The sequence below is a fragment of the Heliconius melpomene genome, chromosome 7 (assembly GCF_056956725.1).
Source record: "Heliconius melpomene rosina isolate 202511_hmr_F chromosome 7, ASM5695672v1, whole genome shotgun sequence".
Lineage (NCBI taxonomy): Eukaryota > Metazoa > Arthropoda > Insecta > Lepidoptera > Nymphalidae > Heliconius > Heliconius melpomene.
In genome coordinates, this window is record NC_140395.1 from 5,201,228 (window position 1) to 5,223,804 (window position 22,577).

General features: G+C 35.3%; 1 protein-coding gene across 2 annotated transcripts in view; it reads left to right on the forward strand.

Annotated features, from left to right (window-relative positions):
* Nucleotides 1-4,321: 4,321 nt before the first annotated feature.
* Nucleotides 4,322-22,577, forward strand: part of LOC146537457 (netrin-1-like) — a 133,650-nt gene continuing 115,394 nt past the window's right edge. For both annotated transcript variants that reach the window (XM_085188897.1, XM_085188896.1), the window contains exon 1: nucleotides 4,322-5,394. In XM_085188897.1, the coding sequence (XP_085045023.1) occupies nucleotides 4,380-5,394 (1,015 nt within the window). In that variant the 5' untranslated portion in view covers nucleotides 4,322-4,379. The remainder of the gene's footprint in view (nucleotides 5,395-22,577) is intronic.

The window sequence follows — 22,577 nt, forward strand, 5'->3', positions numbered from 1 at the left end:
TTTACTTTTATTAAACTTTCATTATATAGCTTTACGAACTATTTCTTATGTAATAAATAGTAATGTAGAGAGAGGGCGCTTAGCGTTAAGACACTGAGTTCCCCACGCAGTGCTCAATTTTCGAGACAATTAAAGTCGGGAACGGAAGTGTCTTAATGGTAACAAATTGTCTTAACACTAGGTCCCCATGTTCCCTCCGCCTATCCATGCATTGGGCGGAAAAAACGCAATGCCGCGCTGTCTTTCTATCAGAGTGGGAAAATGAAAATATTTAATTTTTCGAGTGGGTATCCTTAGTTTGGAAAAACATTTAAAAAAATGAAAATCGATGAATGGAGTGTCTTGACCCACGGTTCTCTATTGCTGTGCTAACGGTGTTAAATATTTATACGTTTTCTAAAACAAAATCTTTCAAAATACGTATTCTATATTTCTTTGCTAATATGAAAAGAAATAGTTTCTTGTCTGAAGTCTGCCCATATCCCAGGATATACGTATATATTCGTACTACAATGCATGTAATGGGAGTCATTACGCAAATGTGAGAGAAACAATGCGACCTACAAGCATTGTATCAAGGTCTAAGATAACTGAAAGCTGAGTTTGGAAGGAAGTGGTTGAAAATTTTCTTTGATTTTATTATTTTTTTTTGTTTCGTTTCAGCTTGATGCTGTATCCTGAGGAAGCCTGGTGTGGAAGACACTCCGCTCCCCATTTTCCGCCGAATTATGTGGCGTAACTCAACGCCGCGTTTTGCTTCGACACCAGAGTGAAGAAATGAAAATAATAATTTATATCATAAATATATGTAAATTATATTTTCACAATATTTATAAATGAGCCTACAAGAACAATAAATTAGACCCCCATTGAAGAGGGCCCTCTAATTAAGCAGTAGCTTTAATTTGACAGATCATAATTAACAATTACACGGTTGCGGGTGTTTAGCGTTGTTTAGCTTACGTTTGATACTGAAATGGAATTTATTTTCTTTAATGACCGTGTATAGGTCAGTGTGGGTTTGAATCCTAATAAACATTCACTTATGAAAAATTAGTACACGTGCTTGGAGGCCTGTAAGAATATATCGTCATACTCAAATATATAATTTCGACAATATACGACTTACTCATGTTATACCTAATGATAACCTTCTTTTTAGAAGTCAGTTAAATGTCTTGGAACGTCATGTTCTTAACAATATTCACAAAATGAGTCATAATCCACTGCTCTGTATGCGTGGATTATACCACGTAATATCCTATATCTTCTGGTTGCAGTAGAAACTTCAGGAAACTTCTTGAGGAGTGTAAGAAAACACTAAGGGATGATCTTCTACTTACCAGATTTCAGCGTTCTACGCAGCGTAATTGAGGTTGAGAGAGAATACAAGCAGTATTTACATTACTAAATTATAAAATAATAACAAAGTATCATCAATAACAGTATTACGGCCAAGGAAATGTAATTCCACCCTTATCTTGGACACCGGCAATTACTCACTTCCGGCTATCTCTGCGAGCTTCAGGACAAATTCGATACTTTATTATGAACCTTCATACAAATGTTTATGTTTATATTTGCATAATATTATGTTTCGTGATAAAATCGGGTTCACTGTATCTTGCACAAGCAGGGTAGGCAGAGGGAACCTAGTGTTAAGTCGATTTCCCAATTGTTTTTGTCCCAACTTTTCGATAAAACTGTCGTGTTGTGGGGGCACAGCGTAATTGTAAAAACAACGCAATGTAGATCCAATTCGTACTCGGGGGAATGAAATGGCAAAGACAAAGCGCGGTGTTGAGTTCCGCTACTCAACACGCAATACCTCAAGAATTCTACGGAAAAAGGGGAACGGAAGTGCCTTAATGGGAAATATAGTGTCTTAACACTAGGTTTCCACCCTACCTTCGTTTGTGCGGGATATAGCGTGAAGCCTCTCTGGTAGACTAAATGCTGCATTGAATGCCGCCGTTCAACACCCAGTGTCTTGAAAATGGGTGGTACGTAGGGAATGGAGTGTCCCAACACTAGATGCCCTCTACCTATCACCCTATGCGGGATAAGCGTGAAGCTGATTTATATTTTTATTTGACAATAGAATTATAAGTACCCGCATAGTTAATTTTATACTTGTTATAATTAACAAAACTTTTTTTTTGTAATTTATAAACAAGCTTAAGTATAGAGATAATGAAAAAAATATTTAAATAAAAATGAAGAAAGGCAATGATTAACCGACAAGATACTTAAATATTTCATAATACAATTTTCCTTCCAAGACGACCAAGCCCGTCTTGCCGCAGTGGCATAGTGTTTGATACAAATATAACAGTTGTGGGTTCCAGGCCACTACAGAGAATTTTAATATTTGTATTTCTTCGCTCTGGTAAAAAAAGCTCGACGTTGAGCTCCACCAATCAACACGCAATGAGTTACCTCTACCTACCCTGATACATGCAGGATAAAGTATAAAGTTATTTTTTTATTTTTTTTTGGCTTCATGCTGTGTCTGACATATACTTTAATGTTGAATGACGGAATTAAATGCCGTGCTTTGTCTAAATACTAGTAGAGTACTAGAGTGTGAAAAATTTAAACAAATCATGTCCTTGATCGGGAATCGAACCGATAACCGCCGCATTTATTTGTTTTTTAGTTATTTCACAGTATATCGACAACGAGGTGGCCAAATAAAATTATAATCTCAACGTTGTTTCAGAGAGAGCTGTCACTGAGACGCATAAATCAAGATAACCGAGTGTCTTGTAAGAAATCTTCTTTATTTGAACATTAATATTCTAAATTATGTTTTAAGAATATTTTATTGTTTTCATAAAAGCGATAACCTTTCTTAATTTGTTTGTTTGTTTTTTTTTATTACCATGTTGTTTTTTTTTAATTGTAGGTTAAACTGAGAATAAAAACCAATAAAATTTTACTGAGGCAGTTTGATTTTCTGAAGGAGAATTAACTATTTTAATTTCCTCTCACTGGTAAGAATACAGAGCAAATTGAGCGAAAAGTGGAGAACAAAGAGTGTATAGGCACTAATTTTCCTTTGGCTACCCTGTTATACTTGTATGCGGGATACAGTTATATTTATATAAAAAAATAATTGCTTAGAGATGTGCAATATTTTTCAACTACCTATCATCAATTCTGTCGCCCTCCAAAACTCTTTTTGACTCCTTTTATTGTATCTGCTAAGACCATTTGTCTTAAATACAATAGAGTTATTAAAATTCCTCCAAGACATATAGTATGGAATTTTAATTTTATTTGCTATGCTTTTATAAAAGCTTTATAGAAAACTTATAAAAAAAATAAGCTTTGCTTTTATAGCTTTTATATTGTTTTTAATATAATTATTTAGGGGTAGACTATTTAATGGTTTCCATATAACAAATGCGTGTATAAATAATAATCTTTCTGCAATTATTGCAATCTCCAAGTCTTATTGCAATCTCTCTGGACATGGCTGCCATGTGCTGGATACAGCGGGAAACAAAAAAAATAATTAAATAACACTATCAAAAATTTTAACCTAATTATAAAACAGAGCGAGTACTTAAACTAGAGGTAGTTGCAGAAAACAATAAAAAAATAGCACAAAAGCTTAGCCAGGGTAATAATATAAAAGAATGGCCTCAATGCGGTAATGCGGTTACGGACAAACTGACAGACGGACAAATCTTATCAAAGGCAACCCTCCAAGTTCCGTGTAGTCGTGTAAAAAATACCAAACAGAATTAAATTCAGGTATGGGTGCGCCGGGACCTGCCAGCCAGCCAGACTATAACAAATAACATACGTGTTCATTAAAAGTTAAACTATATATGTTAGATAATATTTTATTATTTCAAAGATTTTCATTTTATTGTTTTTAAATTTTATTATTGTTTATGATAACTAATTAACCATAAAGGTGTTTCATATACTAAGTTTTAGGATATTTTTTAAATTGTAAGAGCACTGGTAACACCAGTTAATTATTTTAATAGGTAACGGGCTACATTCAAAATGTTAATATTTTATTCAATTTCATTAATACGATTGTATTTTAATATTTGAAACATTATACATATTATTGTGGTAAATGTGGAGCCCCATTTCCAAAACCTCACTTTATTTACGACCACTAAAATTCATATTCGTACACCGTTCAGTTCGTTTTACAACTTATAAACTGTTATAGTTTGTTTTAATAATAAAATTTTATTAAATAGATAAAATCCAAGTGCCGCGAAAGAAAAAACTTTCACTAACAAAGTCGTACCGTAAGCTCGTAAGCTCCCGCCCCGCGTTAGTCTGCCGGCGGCATCCAACTGGTGCGCACGTGTTGCCGCGAGCTCCGCGAGTGAGTGACGAGTGTTAACATGCCCGTGGCCGTGGCTTTTCTTGCCACTGCGGCCCTTGCCCTGGCGGCGACCCCGCCGGACCCATGCTACGAGGACGGACGCCCAAGGCGGTGTATCCCTGATTTTGTCAACGCAGCCTTCGGAAACCCAGTGGTCGCTTCCTCCGTTTGCGGGAGACGAGGCCCTGAACGACTTTGTGACCCACCTGGAGACCAGAACCCTGAAAACGCTTGCCGAGTCTGTGACGCAGCGCGACAAGATAAACGGAACCCGCCTACTTTCTTGACTGACCTGAACAACCCACACGATGTTACCTGCTGGAGGTCTTCTGCTCTCCCACCCGCCTCCTACGACTCCCCTCCCGACAACGTGTCCCTTACTCTGTCCCTGGGCAAGAAGTATGAGCTGACTTACGTTAGTTTGCAATTTTGTCCGAAAGCCGCGCGTCCAGACTCAGTGGCTATATACAAGAGCGCAGATTACGGTGTCACTTGGCAACCATTCCAATTCTATTCCAGCCAGTGTAGGCGCGTGTACGGGCGTCCGAACAAAGCGACGGTGACAGCCGCCAACGAGCAGGAAGCCAGATGCTCAGATTCACACAGGCTGGCCGGTGAGAGTTCTGGTGGGGCCAGACTAGCGTTTAGCACCTTGGAAGGACGACCCAGTGCGGCCAACTTTGATATATCCCCCGTACTCCAAGACTGGGTTACAGCGACTGACGTGAGGGTTGTATTTAACAGATTGCACATGATGAATGAGGGTGATGAAGTCGACAGTAAGAAGCAAGCTGCTTCTGGAACACAGCACTACGCTGTCTCCGATTTTGCTGTAGGGGGTCGTTGTAAATGTAACGGGCACGCGTCCAGGTGTATCCCGGCGAAAGGTGATGATGCCCAAGGTGGCCAAGGGGTTCAGCTGGCTTGTGATTGCAAACACAACACTGCAGGACGAGACTGTGAGAGATGCAAGCCCTTCCACTTCGACCGACCCTGGGGACGAGCGACGGCGCGCGACGCCAACGAATGCAAAGGTATGTAAGCAAACTTTGAATTCAACTTGTTCTGTCTATATAATTTATTAGCTTAATATAGATAAAAAAAAAATATCTTTCCACAGTTATTTTATCGTTTTAATGTAAATTATTATAAATCTGTCTTCGCCTATCTGGGCCTCGTATTTATTCACTTTGGTTAAGATAAATAAGTACATTACGTTATCTGCTATCAAAACAAAAGTTTTTGTCAACGGCCCGTCTCGTCGTAAATCAAATATTATAAAGTTTAGGAATTCTTGAATGGGGAAACAAATAATGTGCTTATAATTTTAAGATTATTATTATTATTTTAATAATCAAAAATATGAATAAAATTAAACAGGTCGTGGGTTCGTTTCCCTGGACGAAATAAAATATTTTATATTTTCATTTCCTCACTCTGGTAACGAGGCAGAGCGCGGCGTTGAATTCCGCCACTCAACATCCAACGCCTCTCGAATTCGCCGGAAAGTGGGAAACGGAATAGTCTTAATGAGAACGGACTATCTTAATACTAGGCTCCCAGGTTCTTTTTGCCTACTCTGCTATGTGCGGTATATAGTGTGACACAAAAAGTATGAAAAAAATGATTTAAATTTATTATAAGAAATTTGCTTAAATACATTCTTCTTTACTAGTGTCTTACTGTTACTATCAAATAGAAACTGGATTGAAATTTGAGAACTATATTGGTTAAGAAAAGGTAAACGGGATTTTCCAACTTATTATCGACGTAAGCAATGTCGTGGGCGACGACTAGTACATTATCAAAATGGAGTGCTGTTTCATTTGAAGAGATTATAAATTAAATTTTAAAAAGTATAACACTTATGAAAGCAGCGAAATTTGAACCTGCGACCTATTGGATAACGTCCAAGCGTTCTTTAATTAATTTTGCTTTACCGTTATGTAACATTTGGAATTAATTTATATATTTTTTCGTATATCACGTTAAACATAAATTATACTTAGGTATATTTAAAAAAAAAAAGCTTAAGCCTTATAATTATTAGCTTATCCTCAAATCCTTAAAACTACAAGCAAAAGATTAATACTGCTACAATAACTAAGCCAATATAAAATCTGTACCTTTCATTACATATAATGAGAACTTTAATTTTTATTTTCTTCTTTTTTCTTCGCACTGTGTACCAATATGATTGCTAAATGTTGGCAGAGGAAATCTAGTGTTAAGTAACTTAGTTCCCCCAATTTCGGTCAAAGTTTTCGAGTAATTGCCGTAACTCAACGCCGCGCTTTGTCGTGATATCAGAGCGAGGAAATGACAATAAGTCATTCCCCTAAGTGGGAATCGAACTAACAACCGCCACGATTACAGTCGCACGATTGGTGCTGCATTGCCACGATAGTTTCAAGTTAAATTAAAAATAATTAAATTTTGAACTTTGTAATTATTTTAACGCTAGGGCCGCCCTAAACAAGCAATACGAAATATATCACTTTTATCTTAAACTAATTAGAATTTACTAGCACTTTCCTCTCTAATAGTATCAATTAACAAATTAAATTGAATAAGGCAAACTGATGACTTGAAAACTATACTTAATTCTTTATTTAAATATAAAAACTGAAAAGGCCATCGTGGCACAGCGCATAAACGATGTAGACGGGATGGGTTCAAATCTCATTGAGGGGAATGAGTTATTTTCATTTCCTCGTCATCTGATTACAAGACAAACCGCGACGTTAAGCTCCGCCTCTCAAGACGCTGTCTTGGAAATTGGCAAACGGCATTCCGTTAAAAAATATTTTTTACATTAGGTTTATCCTACAATATGGGATATTAGAGTGGGATACGCGCGAATCTATATCCCACTCTAGTATCCCATATAGTATAGGGTATATATAATAGTCTTAACTATGGCTTATTTTGTTTTATATCCAATACATCAAGAGATTTTAAGTTCTATTTCCGCTTGAAGTACATTTGTATTCAACTTATGAATCTAACAAAGAAAAGGATATTAAAAAGATCCTTTATTATTCTAAGAAAATTTATTAAATATTTAATACTGAATGAAATGTATTCTTTATTATTTTTTAAGCTTCATTGCTAATTCCGCATAGTAGCAGGACAGAGAGAACCTAGAGTACAGAAACTCCATTCTGTACATTCCGCTCGAATACGAAACGTTGCATGTTGCAACTTATCACTGAACCCGCAATCATCGGCCTTTATTCTTTAATTTTTAACCACCACGCTTAACACTACATAAGACAGAGGGAATCTAGTGTCAAGACACTCTGATCCACACTCGTCGTCTAATTTTCGAGACATTACACGCTTTAGGAACTCAACAGCGATAGTTTTGTTTTGTTATCACAGCGACGAAATAAAAATAATTCATTCCCTTGACTGGGAATCGAACTCACCACCGTTGCGTTGCTACCCAACCCAACTGAGCTACAATGGGCTCAAGACTTCTCTTTGAATAAATAAATAAAAAAACAAACTATAAAATTCCGTTTTTCCACAATCGAAGTCAACATTCCAAGCCGGCGCGCGGTGGTAGCTCTGTGACGTTGTAAAAAGTCTACTTAAATAAATCTTATGAGTTAAGTCGAGTCATCAAAACACCAGACAGGCTATTATAGATGAAATTTTATAGCTCGACCGCTCCTAACTTGGAGTTAGGTTAGTGGCTTCGAAATGTTCACTTATCGCCAATAGCCAGTGTTATAACACTATATATTATGATAGTAATAGATTATTTAAATATCTATATTTTTATTTTAATGTTTAAGATGTAAACTTGTTTTAACTTCCAGAATCAGCGTTAAGTTCCGCCACTCAACACTACTTCGTGTGTGGTTTAAGCATTAGGTTCCTAGGCTCCTCTGCCTACCCCGCTAAGTGCGGGACCATATATATTCCTTCACGCTTTTCTGCATTGTAGTGTAGGCAGAGGGAACCTAGTGTTAGGTTCCCTACGCACCCGCTCACCGTATGTTGATCTGAAGAACTCAATGGCGTGCTTTGTCTACCTGTCTAATAATAAAATTTCAATAAATAATTTTATTCTTTTAGAAAATGGGAATCGAACCCATAATCATCGCGTACGTAGAAGCTTCTCTTACAGCAGCACTCAATTGCATGTATGCAGGCCTCAATTGCATGCATGCATATTTTCGTATTTAGAAAATCTATTCTAGTACTATAAACTAATTTCTCAGTGGAATGTCCACACCTAGTTTTAAGAGCGTCTCAAATCTAGTATTCAAATATACGAACGAAATACTGTAATTACAGTACCCACGGCATACAAAAAGTTAATGTGAAAGCTGACTTAAGTGTAGGTTCGATGCTCATTATATTAATAAACAGTTTGTCTTCAATGCACACCCATCATTACCGATATTATGACGTCCGCTTAGAATTTAACTAGATATATTAAATTATATGTGAAATAGTAGGTCTGTCTATTTAGTAGGAATTTGTCTTATGAAAACGGGTTTTTGTCTTTTTTAAAATTTGTGGTTGATTATGGTCTTTGTGTAGCAATTTGTGGTTAGATCCGTTTTTTGCCGTACATCTGGTTGAAGACGCTATTGTAATGCGCTTTGGACATGTTTCCTAAAAATGATAGCTTTAGTCTTGAAGTAATGGATGGCTCGAGGTGCAGCAGCATAGCATCTGACTGTAAAAGCGACGGTTCTGGGTTCAATTCTCATTGAAAACCAATCAACTTGCAATGTTTCGAAAGGAGCGAATCTAAAAAAAATGCACATACGGCGGTAATATTTATTAGCTTTAGTCTTATACATACAACTATATAAGTTTTGATTTAACTGAAAATCCCTTATATAACACTAGCGGCCCGCTCGCGGTTGCACCCGCGTGAACTACGAGCGTGAACTCGTATGTTATTATTAATTTTTGTCTCCATGACTACGTCCTAGTGACGTCTATGCAAAATTTCAGACTCCTAGCATTTGTAGTAACGAAGTTTCATACAAACTTTCGACCCCAAAAACAACCCCTTAGAAGTCGAATATTGCAAATTCCCGTCTTAGCGAGCACCTACGTCCTATAAATAACTAGAACTGAGATTCCTAGCACATGTAGTTTCTGAGATTTCGTGATGAGTGAGTGACCTTTCGATTTTATATATATAGATGAGGAGTTACCTAGCCTAGTGTTTTGACACTTCTTTTTTCGCCCAAATTCTAGATAATGCGAGTTGCATAGCGAACCTCACCGCCGCGCTTTATCCTACCAGATCGACAAACAGAAATGAATCATTCCTTCTAATGGGTATCGAAGGCACAACCAACAATTATGTTTATAGTCATACGCCAACTCTATACCTATATATATATATCATATTAGATTTTCAAATGAACATACGATGACCTACATGTTAGACCACCACCAGTTCTCACCAACGCCCACTGCATCAATCTTTTCAACCAAATTTCTAGCCCACACAGTTATCGAGGGACCAAAAAATGCAACTGCATATCGACGGACGGCACCTTATAAAGAACTGGCTACGGCCAGTTAGCTAAAAGGCTGTTAGCTAATTTTATTTATGAAGCGTTAAGATAAGGGCGTCTTAAAAACGTTTATCACTTGATTACCTAAAACATATTCAAATTTATTTTTTGTTTTATTTTTTAAATGAGATCGAGTCGTATCTTGGAATCATGGAAGGTTGGACTGAATATTGAAATTAGTATATTTTGGTATCACGCTATACCCCCATATTGTATGGTGGGCAGAGGGAACATAATGTTAAGAATTCCTTACCCCACGCAATGCCCAATATTTCCAAACTTTTCGTGTTGAGTGGAGGAACACAACACTACACTTTATCTTGTTCCCAGAGAGAAAAATTTATTAATATGATTATAAATTATATTATATTATGTCTTACCAGAGCGAAGACATGGATTATCTGGATTGCATAAGATACAGCGTTTCGCGGAGTCCCGTAACTAAAAAACATTGTCCAAAAAGTTTGGTGGAAATTAGGAACTGCTATTTAAGTATACGTGAAAAAGCTCGAATCTAGAAAAAAATATTTTAGGCAGAATTTGAACTGCAACTCTTTTATATTAAGTACAACTCCACTAAACATTAATATTTCAAACATAAAGATGGGTTTATTTTTCATAACATAACTGATCTATCCCTTGGGACCGTGCTTCCTTTAAGATTAAGAGCTGAGAGAAAAGTTCCCATTCACAATTCTATTGGGAATTTGTTAAATATGTTCATTTCCGTATTTTTATTTTTATTAAACCTAGTAACATGTACTCGTAGTTTTTAAAAATATAAAATGAATTAAAATATGCAAAAAAATAAGTAATGATTTGCAGTGACACATCACTCTGTCATCCACCTTCCTTCATTTTAAAATCTTTTATATCGGATACTTAGACATTTTCCAAGAGGCACGGGTTCAATTGTTGTAAAACTGAAAAAAAATTAAATTACGTAAAGCAAATTAGCTAAATGTTGATATTAATATTTTTTTACATGTTTCCATCACTTACCCAAATATAAATGACGCCCACACAGCTCTTTGTTATTTATCTTTTACGTTATACAAAACTAATTTCAATGTTATCTTAATGTTCAATTGATTGATGAAATTTTGTTGTCTTTTTTTAAATGAAGCTTAAATATCGTAAATACATTAAAGATGATGGTAATGATGAAATGATTATAATATACACATATATGGTAATTATGTACATGTAAAAGGCAAGAGTGGAAAAGAAAACACTCTGTAGAGGTTGCCGATGGTGTGTGTGTGGAATAATACTTCAAAAATATTAAAAATGAGGCTTTTTTTATTCTTTTTTTACTTTTTTTACTTTTTTATCTACTAGTCATATATACTAGTCATATACGTAAATAAAATTGATTTTCATTACAAATTTATATTATACATTTTAAATAATAAAAAAGCTTCGCGAGATATGTTTTATTTATGAAACAGGTATTTAATTAATGTAGCAATAAACGCCATTTGTAGATAATAATGTAAGTTTTTGCAGGTCTAATCTTAAAAAACTGGTATTGGTACATTGTTTTGCCACTAAATACTGATTTTATGGCAGTTTTGCAATTTTACTATCCGATTTTAATTCTTTACTAGCGGACGCGCGCAGCTTCGCTTGCGTATTTAAGGGTGAATTCTAATAACCCATGAAACATGTGTTCAATGAAATATTTTTAAGAGTCTAAATTTCAAATCTTATAAAAATCGGTGGCAATTTAAAGATTTTTCCATACAAACTTTTAACCCCTTATTTGCACCCTTAGGGGGTGAATTCTAGAAAACCATGAAACATATGTTCAATTAAATATTTTTAAGAGTCTAAATATCAAATTTTATAAAAATCGGTGGCGATTTAAGAATTTTCCCAAACAAACTTTCAACCCCTTATTTGCACCCTTAGGGAGTGAATTCTAGAAAACCATGAAACATATGTTCAATTAAATATTTTTAAGAGTCTAAATATCAAATTTTATAAAAATTGGTGGCGATTTAAGAATTTTCCCATACAAACTTTCAACCCCTTATTTGCACCCTTAGGGGGTGAATTCTAGAAAACGATGAAACACGTGTTCAATTAAATAGTTTTAAAAATCTAAATTTCAAATTTTATAAAAATCGGTGCCGATTTAAATTTTTTTCCATACAAACTTTGAACCCCTATTTCACCCCTTTAGAGTTAAAATTTTTCAAAATCCCTTCTTAGTGGATGTCCAAATTACGAAAGTAAACATCTGTCCAAATTCCATGTTTCTACGCACAGCGGTTACGGCTGTGCGTGCGTCTTACCTCAGTCAGTGAGGACAAGTCCTTTTATATATATAGATTTTATTTTATAGCAGAGTTTCACTAATAAAGTTCTAGCCTTATTTTATACCATATTATTATATTGTCACCTAAGCTACGTATACGTACTAATTTGGTATATTTTCGTAGATTTTTAACCTCCGATGCAAAATGAGGGGTGTTGTATATTTCACGTATATGTCTGTGTGTCTGTCTGTAGTACAGTAGCGGCTGAATTAATGAACCGATTTGAGTGCGGTTTTTTTAAATCGAAAACCTGGTTCATCATGGTGGTTCTTAGTTACGTTTGATGAAAATCGGATATATAGTTTAAGAGCTACAAACAAGCGCTTTTCCAAGATGAGGTAGAAACATTTTTAAAAATTTTCTATTTTCCTAGTAAAGTTGACCTAAAAAGCATATTAAAAATAAAGGAAAGTCATATGAAAACATAAGTGCAGCTTTAAAATAAGGAGTAGTGCTGACATAGCAATGTATATATGTATGACACGTATAGTTTGCTTGAACAAAAGATGTACGGAGCTAGGGGTGCGATGCTCTTCTTAATCAACGATGCAGACCTTTTGTTGATTCGCATGGAAATGTTTCTATTTTGGCTTGTATTGTAGTATTACTTATTATAAAGATGCTAGTGTTTTAGATTTTGAAATAATAGTAAATAGTTGTAATTTATCGCTCATATCTAGATAGGTAGAAGAACTTGGTGTCAGGACGCTCAGTTCTCCGTTTCTCGCTAGATTTTATGATATTACGTGTTGAGTGGTGGTCTTATAGCGGGTAGATGAAATAATTTGAATATAGATCTAGGACTACCCGTGACCCCGTTCCACTCCACTCCACTCCACTCCATTCCACTTTTTCTGCCAAATTCTGGAAGCATTGCCTCGTTACGACGAGAAAAAAAATATAATAAAACAAAAAAAAAACTTTTTCTCGAATGTAAATCGAACCCATAACTTGTCTCGCTTAGAGTCATACGCTCTTGGCCCTGAGCCCCGAGTAGGTATGATATAACATTAGTTAGTGCGTAAATATGGTATGGTAATGTTAGTAGACTAAACTATAATAATTGTATCAAATATATTCTCACAGTATTTCATATATTCCGATACAAATATTTTGAATAATAAATTTTGTAATGGCATTTGCATAATTTTGATACTGTTTCTGAATTTCAATAAGCGATATTAAGCTTGATTATTATTAATAACTTTTGTCTTGTATTAGAGCGCGGTGTTGAGTTCCACTGCTTAAGGCGGGACAAATTTCTTTTTGCTTTTCTTATCTATACATAATAGGGTCAGAAAGAAATTAATGTTAGAACACTCTGTCTACTTCCAAATTGTAATTTTTTTATAATTAATTTTGTTACGGTCACACGCGACGGTTGTGGATTTGATTCCTGTTGGAGGGGAGTAAAATATTTAATATTTTCTTTTTTCTTGCTCGTACGCAACACGCAATGCCTCGATCGGCGCAAAGTAAGGGAACGACGTGTCCATTAGATTCCCAAGTTCCCTCTGCCTACCCTACAACTGAACCTACGATGGTGTAAAATGACCAGACAACCAAAATTTTTCATATTAGCAGGCCTAACTTCACCTGATCTAGATTGAACGAGGTATTTTAGAATAACACAATAATTTAATTAATATATTATAGAATAATTTCAATAGAAATTGAATATGCATATTACCATTTATATTATGGTAATTTGTAATACTATTCATGGTATTATTGGTTTAAAGGAATAACTAATTGGTTTAGTATTTAACTGAATTATATATTCAAATAACATTGCACGCAGTGTTCACTTGTAATATTACTGTCGCACTTATAGACGTCAGTTCTCGTTGAAGCCAGGCGTGGCGAAGGTGCACAAACGTGTGTAAACGCGACGGGTTGTGTGTTCGATTACCACTCGCAGAAATAAAATATTTAACATTTTCATTTCCTTGTTTTAAAAAGGGCAGCATTGAGTTCTTTAATGCCTCCAGAATTCGGCGGAGCGGAAGTGTCTTAGTGGGAACGGAGTGTCTTAATATTACGTTTCCAGGTTCCCTTGGCCTTCTTTGAGAGACCGCGTATAGCTCAAAAACCGTTGAAATGACTAACGCAGAGATAGTTTCTCTTTTAAAAATGAAGTTGAAGTCAGTAACTACTACCTAATAGCTTTTTTTAGGATAGGCGGAGAGAACCAATTAAGACACTCAATTTTTTCACGTATCACTTCACGTTGAGTGGCGGAACATAACGCCGCACTTTGTCTTGTTAAGCGTAGAAATGAAAATAAATCATACCCCAAGTTGGAATCAACTCTACAACCTACGCCAGCCTTAAATATAATTTTAAATATTAATTCTTTTTCTTAGCATTCAGAGCAAACAAGGACATAGCCATTTTCATAAAGAATCTATACGAGAATAACTCATTACATATAGACAAAAACAAAAACTAGCTATCATAGGCAATAAATCTTCCTTAAACCATCGCCAGTCAGCCAACAATGGTCGTACAAAAACTGACATGTTTTTTTGTCAAATGTAGCTAAAAGTGGCTGAGTTAGTCATTTTGAAGTAAATATAATAGTATAGTAAAAAAGTAAAATTCTGAATGGTATAAAAAGTCAAGACGTCTTTTATCAAATAAGTTTGCTTTACTTTTTTTTAAAAGTAAACATTTCTAAGATTATTTTTGTTATATTTTGCAATATTTTTGGTACAATGAATATTTGAGTTGCATCAAGAATATTGATTATTATTTAATGTCTATGTATAAGGTTGAATATAGGATTTTTGGCATAATATGTCATAAGTAAGCATCAGCAGGCACGCTTTTTTTAGTTTTAAGCCAGTTTTTAAGCATTAAAAATAATTCATTTCCCTGAGTAGGAATCGAATCCATAACCAACGTATTTACACTTAAACGATGTCCTACTGCGTCACGATGACCTTAATGGTGATTGTTATACTTTTATTATTCTCATCTTCTTGGTGTTCTCGGTTTCTCCCACCCAACACATGTTAAAGAAGGTTCTCTCTATCTATCTTGCTATATGCGTAAAAAATACAGAATTTGAACAAAATCTTTTAATTATTCTTCATATGAAGTACCTACTAAAATATTTATATTGAATTTACTTTTAATACCAGTATTCGAAATACAAATAAACCACTGTGTCAGAATCGAACCCCCAATATTAGTTAGTCACGTTCTAACGTCACGATGCCGTTTTAAATAAATGTATTACTTTCCAATATCAGCAAGGAATGCACTAATTTCGATAAAACTTTGATAAGCGTTTATTTATTACTTTACCTGTATCTTGTTACTAAGATAGCAGACGTTTTGCTTTCAAGCCTTTGAGATAACCGAAAACTACTGACTAAGCTTTTTATATTCACACATTTTTTTTAAAGTTCTTTCTTTGAACGCGCCTGAACTTTAATAATAAGACAACTGATAATAATTTTTCTTCTGGCCCTTATTTTAAAAAAGATGGCATCTAGTTAAATTATTCATATCAAATGAAAATGATTAATTTTTATTTAGGGACATAAAAAACCCCCACCTCATCCTCCTCACCCATATATCTCTTCCAATGCTGATTACCTGACAGAAAGACAGCTTTTAGCTTCACAGTGTACTGTATAATGCGTAAAGCAGGGTTGGCAGAGGAAACGTAGTATTAAGATATTCCATTTCCCAATTTTCACCCAATTTTAGAGATATTGGCGGTTGGAGCGAAAATAGTTAAAATGAAATTTAAAAAAATTGGGAATCGAATCCACAACCATCACGCTTAGATTGTGCCCCTAAACTATAACAGACTATAATATTAATTTAATATGCATATATAAAAAAAATAAACAATCACCCTGTCTGTACGTGTAAAGCAAATCACGTTTAGAGCGAGGGGGTAAACGAGGAACGAACGCAACAAAAATGAAAAAGGTGCATTCGCAACGAAGTATTCAAACGATGTTGATACAACACTGTCAGAGATCATTAGTGCAGGATAAACATGTCTAAGTGTTACGTGCTGAGGAGTGAGGAGTGAGGAGAGCAGGGACGGTGAGGGCTGTTGTGCACTGGGTGTGTGGGGATTGTGCTATTGTGTGCTATGGTTTGTGTTTTTTTTGAGGAATTTTATTTGTGAGTTCCAATTTCGTTTAAAGGATAAGTTTTATTTTTTCTTCTCTGATTGGAAGAAGCTCGATAGATTTACGCATTTTTTAAGTACGTTAGGCATAAGGATCCTACACTAAGACACTGCGTTCTATATCTTTCTCCCAATTTTCAAGACATTGTCAAATTGGCAAATGACTCAACACCATCGTTTGTCTACAAGAGCTGGTAAATGAAAATAATTTGAAAACATTTTTTTTTCCGGGCGGAGTGCGAACCCACAATCATCATGCTAAGAGTCCTCTCATGCTAATGCGTGTATGATGAAAGGATTTTTAGCATGACTATCTAATTTAAAAGAAAGTCACTGCATGATATCTAAAATTGTCTGTTAATTTTGCGATCGAAAAAAAAGCTAAAAGCTTAAAACAGCATGGAAATGGTTCCTTAGCGGTATTTGAACCTAAAGTTATTGTATCTCCAATGATATTTAATGGAAAACCGCCTTTAAAGTTAGAAGTAAAACAGAGATACTCTAGCGTACTAATTGAGTCTTAATGACTTCGCTGAAGTGTTGGTCTATGATTAGAATACCCTTTCTAATATTTATATATTTTTTTAGAAAAGTATATTGATATAAGAGGGCAATCGTGGTGCAAGGGCACAAGCATATGATCGAAAGTGCGACAGGTTGGGGTTCGATTTCCACTCGAAAAAATGGAATATTTAATCAATTATCGTTTCTTGTCTGTGGTAACGAGGTAAAGCGCGTCGAGTTCCGCGAGTCAACACGCATTGTCTCTAGAATTCAGCGAACAGAAGGGAACTGAAGTGTCTTAATGGGAACAGAATATATAGTACTAGGTTCCCGGGTTCCTTCTGCTTACCGTGATATATGCGGCATACAACGTGAAGCGAGAAAAATATTTATTGATGTAAATTATATGTAAGATCTTATATTTCATATACTATTTTCATAAAAAATCTAATATAGAGAGAAGAAGAAGATACTCCAGTCTCCAAACAACGCCCAATTTTCGAGACATTATATCATACGTGAGTGGCAGATCTTAACGCCAAATCAGAGCGAGGATTACCAGGCCACAACTGCGCGTACTGTCTGATTATAACATTACAATAACATAATAATTAAATCAATTTAAACCACCCACCCATAGTATTTTGTCGAGTGATTCTACAAAATGGTAGCTAATAGGTTTTTGTGGACGGCAACGGTCCCGGTAACGAGATATTAACCGAGCAAACCTACCGCAGACGTATGCTGGTTGAGCTCGCTATAATTGAAATGTTGTATATATTTACATTTAGTTCGTACTATGACTTAGCTTGAATATTATTCTATCTTTTGGGAAAGAGATAATAAAGATGATGATGATTTTTCATAATTTCTGAACGTTTTCATCGAGTGAATTTGTTACCAAAATACTGAAGTAAAGTAATATTAAACAATAAAAAAAATACGTAAAAAAACGCAGAAATTAATGGATAGATAGATGTGCGCATCTACTAAGAAAATAAAAAATCCATCCACTAAACTAAATTAGTTAAAGTCGACATTATATCCTTAGGTATCCCGCACATAATAGAATAGGTAGAGGGAATCGTTAAGGCACTCCGTCTCCCATTTTCCGCTTTCTCCGATTTCTGAAGGCGGTGAGTTTCGTCATTCATCATGTAATATCTCGACAATTACGTAACAAATCGGCAACCACTCCGTTTCCTTTAACCCTAGGTTCCCTCTGTCTATCATGAAACACAAACTATTTCAACTCGAACAATAATCCAATATCACCCTAAAATCCCATATAACAATTTAGACATTTTGTGAACAGAACACAAAAGCATGGTATACCATCGACGATCCTTTCCACGTATCATCGTCCACAGGATAAAGCAATTATTTGAACATTTTGAAACTGTTTTTAATATCAATCTGTCTCAATCGCCCCTCGGAAGCTACCTAACTCATTTATTTGTTTTTACAAATCGATGACAATATTGAGCTTTCGAACTAACTGTATTGTGCTTTTGAAAATAAGCTTTATGTATAGGAGAAAAAGTTCAAATTTGATTATATGTCTGAAATCTGATAAGGGCTATCGCTTGAAACGGATAAGCGTGAAGAAGTAAGTGAAACATCAGGTTCTGCATACATATATTGTCATGTTTTAGCGGAGTGATATCGATAAATAATGATTATTACTGCTATAATAAAATTAAATCTTGCGATAATATTTTTTTATATATAAAATTTCTTATGAATAAGTGGTAGGTGGGGCAGCCTTGGATTGACCTTAAAGAACTGAGTACTCGAAGACTTTTGATTGATCATACTGAAGGAAGGTCACGTTAAAAGCATGCGGACCCCCGGAGAACATATGAAGAGGTTGATCATAGTTGACGAGCCGAAAGAGGAATCTATGCTGAAGTCTTACTCCCATCTTCCCCCTCTCTATCTCACTAGGATTAAACTAAAAGCTAAAAAAAGCTATTATTTCTTTTATTACATAGTAAAATTCGTGGTAGGATCCTTCTTATTATATAGGTACATACTTTTGTTGATATTTTGAATTGTTTTACCATTGTTAAATATTTTTTGTTAATGCTATAATTGATTTAAGGGCCTGACCGCCCACTTAGACGGTTTACAACAAGGACAGTGTTTTTTTTCTCGTGATTGACAATTATGTGAGTAGCGTCAGTCGATGCCTGTGGTGTTTGTTTGTTTAATTTTTGTTTTGAATTGGTCTTTTTTTTGTTCTTATTATTGTAAATATTACTGAAGATGTTGGTAATATTTGTAAGTTTTTTTTAATATTTATTCAAAATGCAGAGACGTCAATAGGTGCATAAATAACTAACTAACTGACTTGCTCACTATGTAACTGATTGACTGATTTATTATATAAAAAGATTTGAGAAGACTTAATTGAACCACCTCCAAATCGTCTGGCAAAATAATATGGTTGTGGTCGAGCTGATCTGATAATGGAAGCAGAACGTAAAAATTCAAACCCACGCTTTGTCTTGTATCAGAGCGAGAAAATGATAATTATTCATTACCCCGAGTGGAAATAGAACCCAGACCTCAAGCTTACAATTAGACTATGCCGCTGCATCATGACGGCTTCAAAATTACAGACGTCATAAAAAGTACCGTTACACGTCTTTACTGCTTCGATAACAATAAAATATGTTTAAAAGAAATTATGAGACCGTATTTATTGGTAGTTAAGTTTGATTATAACAAAGCTTGTAGCTATTACTATTTTATTCATTTGTGATCAATTTTCTCGTTAAATACACATATAAATAATAATTAAATATTTTCATTTGCTCGATAGAGACCAGTCGTGGCGCGGGGCCACAAGTGTGTGTGTTAATGCGACGGGTTTTGGGTTCGATTCCTACTCGTGAAAATGAAATAATATATATTTTTTTCTTGCTCTGATAACAAGGTAAAGCGCGCCGTTGAGGTCTGCAGCTGAACACGTAATGCTTCCAGAATTCGGCGAAAAATGGGAAACAAGTGTTTTAATGGAAAGGATTATCTTAACATTGGATCTCCTGTTTCTTCTTTTACCCTGCTATGTGCGAAATATGTCAAGGCAAAAAAAATATAACAAGATGTGTGGCGGACCACAACGCTGCACTCGTTACCAGAAGAGAGAGAGAGAGAGAGAGAAGATATTATTTTCTGAACCACTTTCGCTAAAAAAATATATGAACCCCCATTCGTTTTTTAAACTCAACCAACCAACTATAACAGTGTTGTAAACTCACCGGGTGACCGAACCCCGGGTATACATATACATACACATACATATATGTAGGAGAACCATAAAATTTTCTATTTGCATACTTTATTTAACGATGATTGATTTCATTCGCTTACGGCTATTCGATTTGCGGTTGATGAATATTTGTAATACACATGTATCTGTTACGGTACGGTATAGTGTCAGCGCGTGATGGTTGGGGGTTCGATTTGTAAAGAAAGAATAGTTATAGGTATTTTTAATATAACCCCCAATTTCTGCCAAACTCTGAAGGTATTGCGTGTTGAGTGGTGGAACTCAACGTTGCGCTTTGCCTCGACACCAGAGCGAAGAAACGAAAATATTAAATAATTCGTTTCTTCGGGTGGTAATTGAACCCCCCAACCTGTTGCGTTACACAGTCACACTCTTGTACACCTGCACGACGACTGGCCTCCTCTCTCTCTGATCCGACACCCAACTAGAAACGATATATCGAAAACTTGACAGAAAATGGTTGGACTTGGACTTGGACTGTGTACAGAGGGGATCATCTCTGCCAACCTCGCAAAAAGCGTGAAGCTATTTAATATATAATTACATCCGAGCATATTGCTATAAAATTGACATCAAACAAAACTAGAATTGAACCAGCTACCTATTTCAATATATGAGATATAAAACAGCAAAAAAAGCTGAACAACAAACCATGTCACACTAAGCTTTAAAGTTGGAACAGAGTTCAGATTTATTTACAAAGCTAAGTTGGGAAAAAGCTCAGCTTTTGATACTCCGGAAGCGAAAGCTAATAGCGGTCGCGGCGTTTGTTTGACGTTAGAGACTCGAGCGCTGTAAATCCGTCCACGTTCTATAATGAAAGGTGGATCGTGTTTTACAATGGTGGTGTTGGTGATGGATGTATAGGAAAATGTTTTGGTATTTTTTTATTTTTTTTATTTTTGGGTACACGCTGTATATAACGTGGCTGTAGGGAACGTAGTGTTATAACTCTCCCCTTGCTGAATGGTGTTACCAGAGAGTGAAAATGAAATTACATTTTATTGCCTCCCGAGTGGTAATTGTACCCACAACCGTCGCGCTTACAGTCTGGCAGTGCTGGCAGTGTCGCTGCGACATGATGGCCTTTGTTTTTTGTACTAACTATTTTTTTATACTAACTCTGACTCTAAAAGCTATGTTTGTTGATTTTTCTTCCATTCCGGGAATGATTATACATATTTTCATTTCTCCGCTCTGGCAGAAAAAATTCCGACGCTTAGCACGCAAAAGCTCATAAGTTGGCGAACACTGGAAAACGGAATGTCTGAACACTAAGTTCCCTCTAGAGAGAAAATGCGTAAACCTAAATAAAATAGAATATATAAATAATGAACTCAGTATACCCACAGCCGAAGCCAGTGTTTATTCCTGTGGTGCTAACCGCCCGGTTATGTTACGATTTATGACACGTTTTGTAGCGTGAGTTAGCTTTTTGTTTTTGCTGGCACGCTAGTGGCACGCTAGTGGCACGCCGCCCGTCTGAACGACACTCATTGAAAGAGTTAAATATGCTTTTGTAGTTAAGTATCTATGTACATGTAATGTGGTGGATAGATTGGTAATGATTTAATGGTAGTTAAACTTTAATTGGTGTTTTTGTGTGTCTGTAAGATTTCTTTTTGACTTAAGTTAATTGTGAAATATCTATTTTTTTAAAAAGTAAATTAAATAAGCAGTTTTTGACTTGCTAAGTCTGAATAATATAATAATATAATATTTCACTCGGGGGAATGACAATATTTAAATTATTTTTATTTATTTTTCAACATTCTATATTTGGAATTTAGAAAAAAAATGGAGACCGGAGTGTCACAACACTAGGCTTCCTTTCTCTACTTCTTCATACGGTAAAAAGCAAGACGTTGAAAAGTTATAATTTATCTATTAATATAAGCAAGTAAATCATATTAATAACATTTTTTCATTTCTTTTGAATATTATTAACATCTGTCTTAGGTCTATTTCGAAGTAGGCGTAGGCGTTATAATTGCAAACAATTACCATAAAGCTGTTCCGATCTAGTGATGGGATGCTACTCGCGTGGGATTTATGTATAGGTGAAATAGTACAGTGGTTGATATTTTTATAGTGTACTAGCTTTTACCTGCGGCTTTGTCCATGTGTCCAAATGTCAAATAGAAACAACTAACAATTGTGTTATATGTGACACTTTTTCAGTGCCTGAGGCAACTTTGACGGCGAACACTGTCTTCCTTAATAAATAGACTATTGGATACTATAATATTTTTTTCAGTTCGAACCTGTATAGCTTCATATTAATGCATTCACGCTGTATCCCCTTCATCTTAATATTAGTATAGACTAGCATCCCGCTCACGGCCTCGCTTCTTGAATTACATAGTTTTTTACATTACTA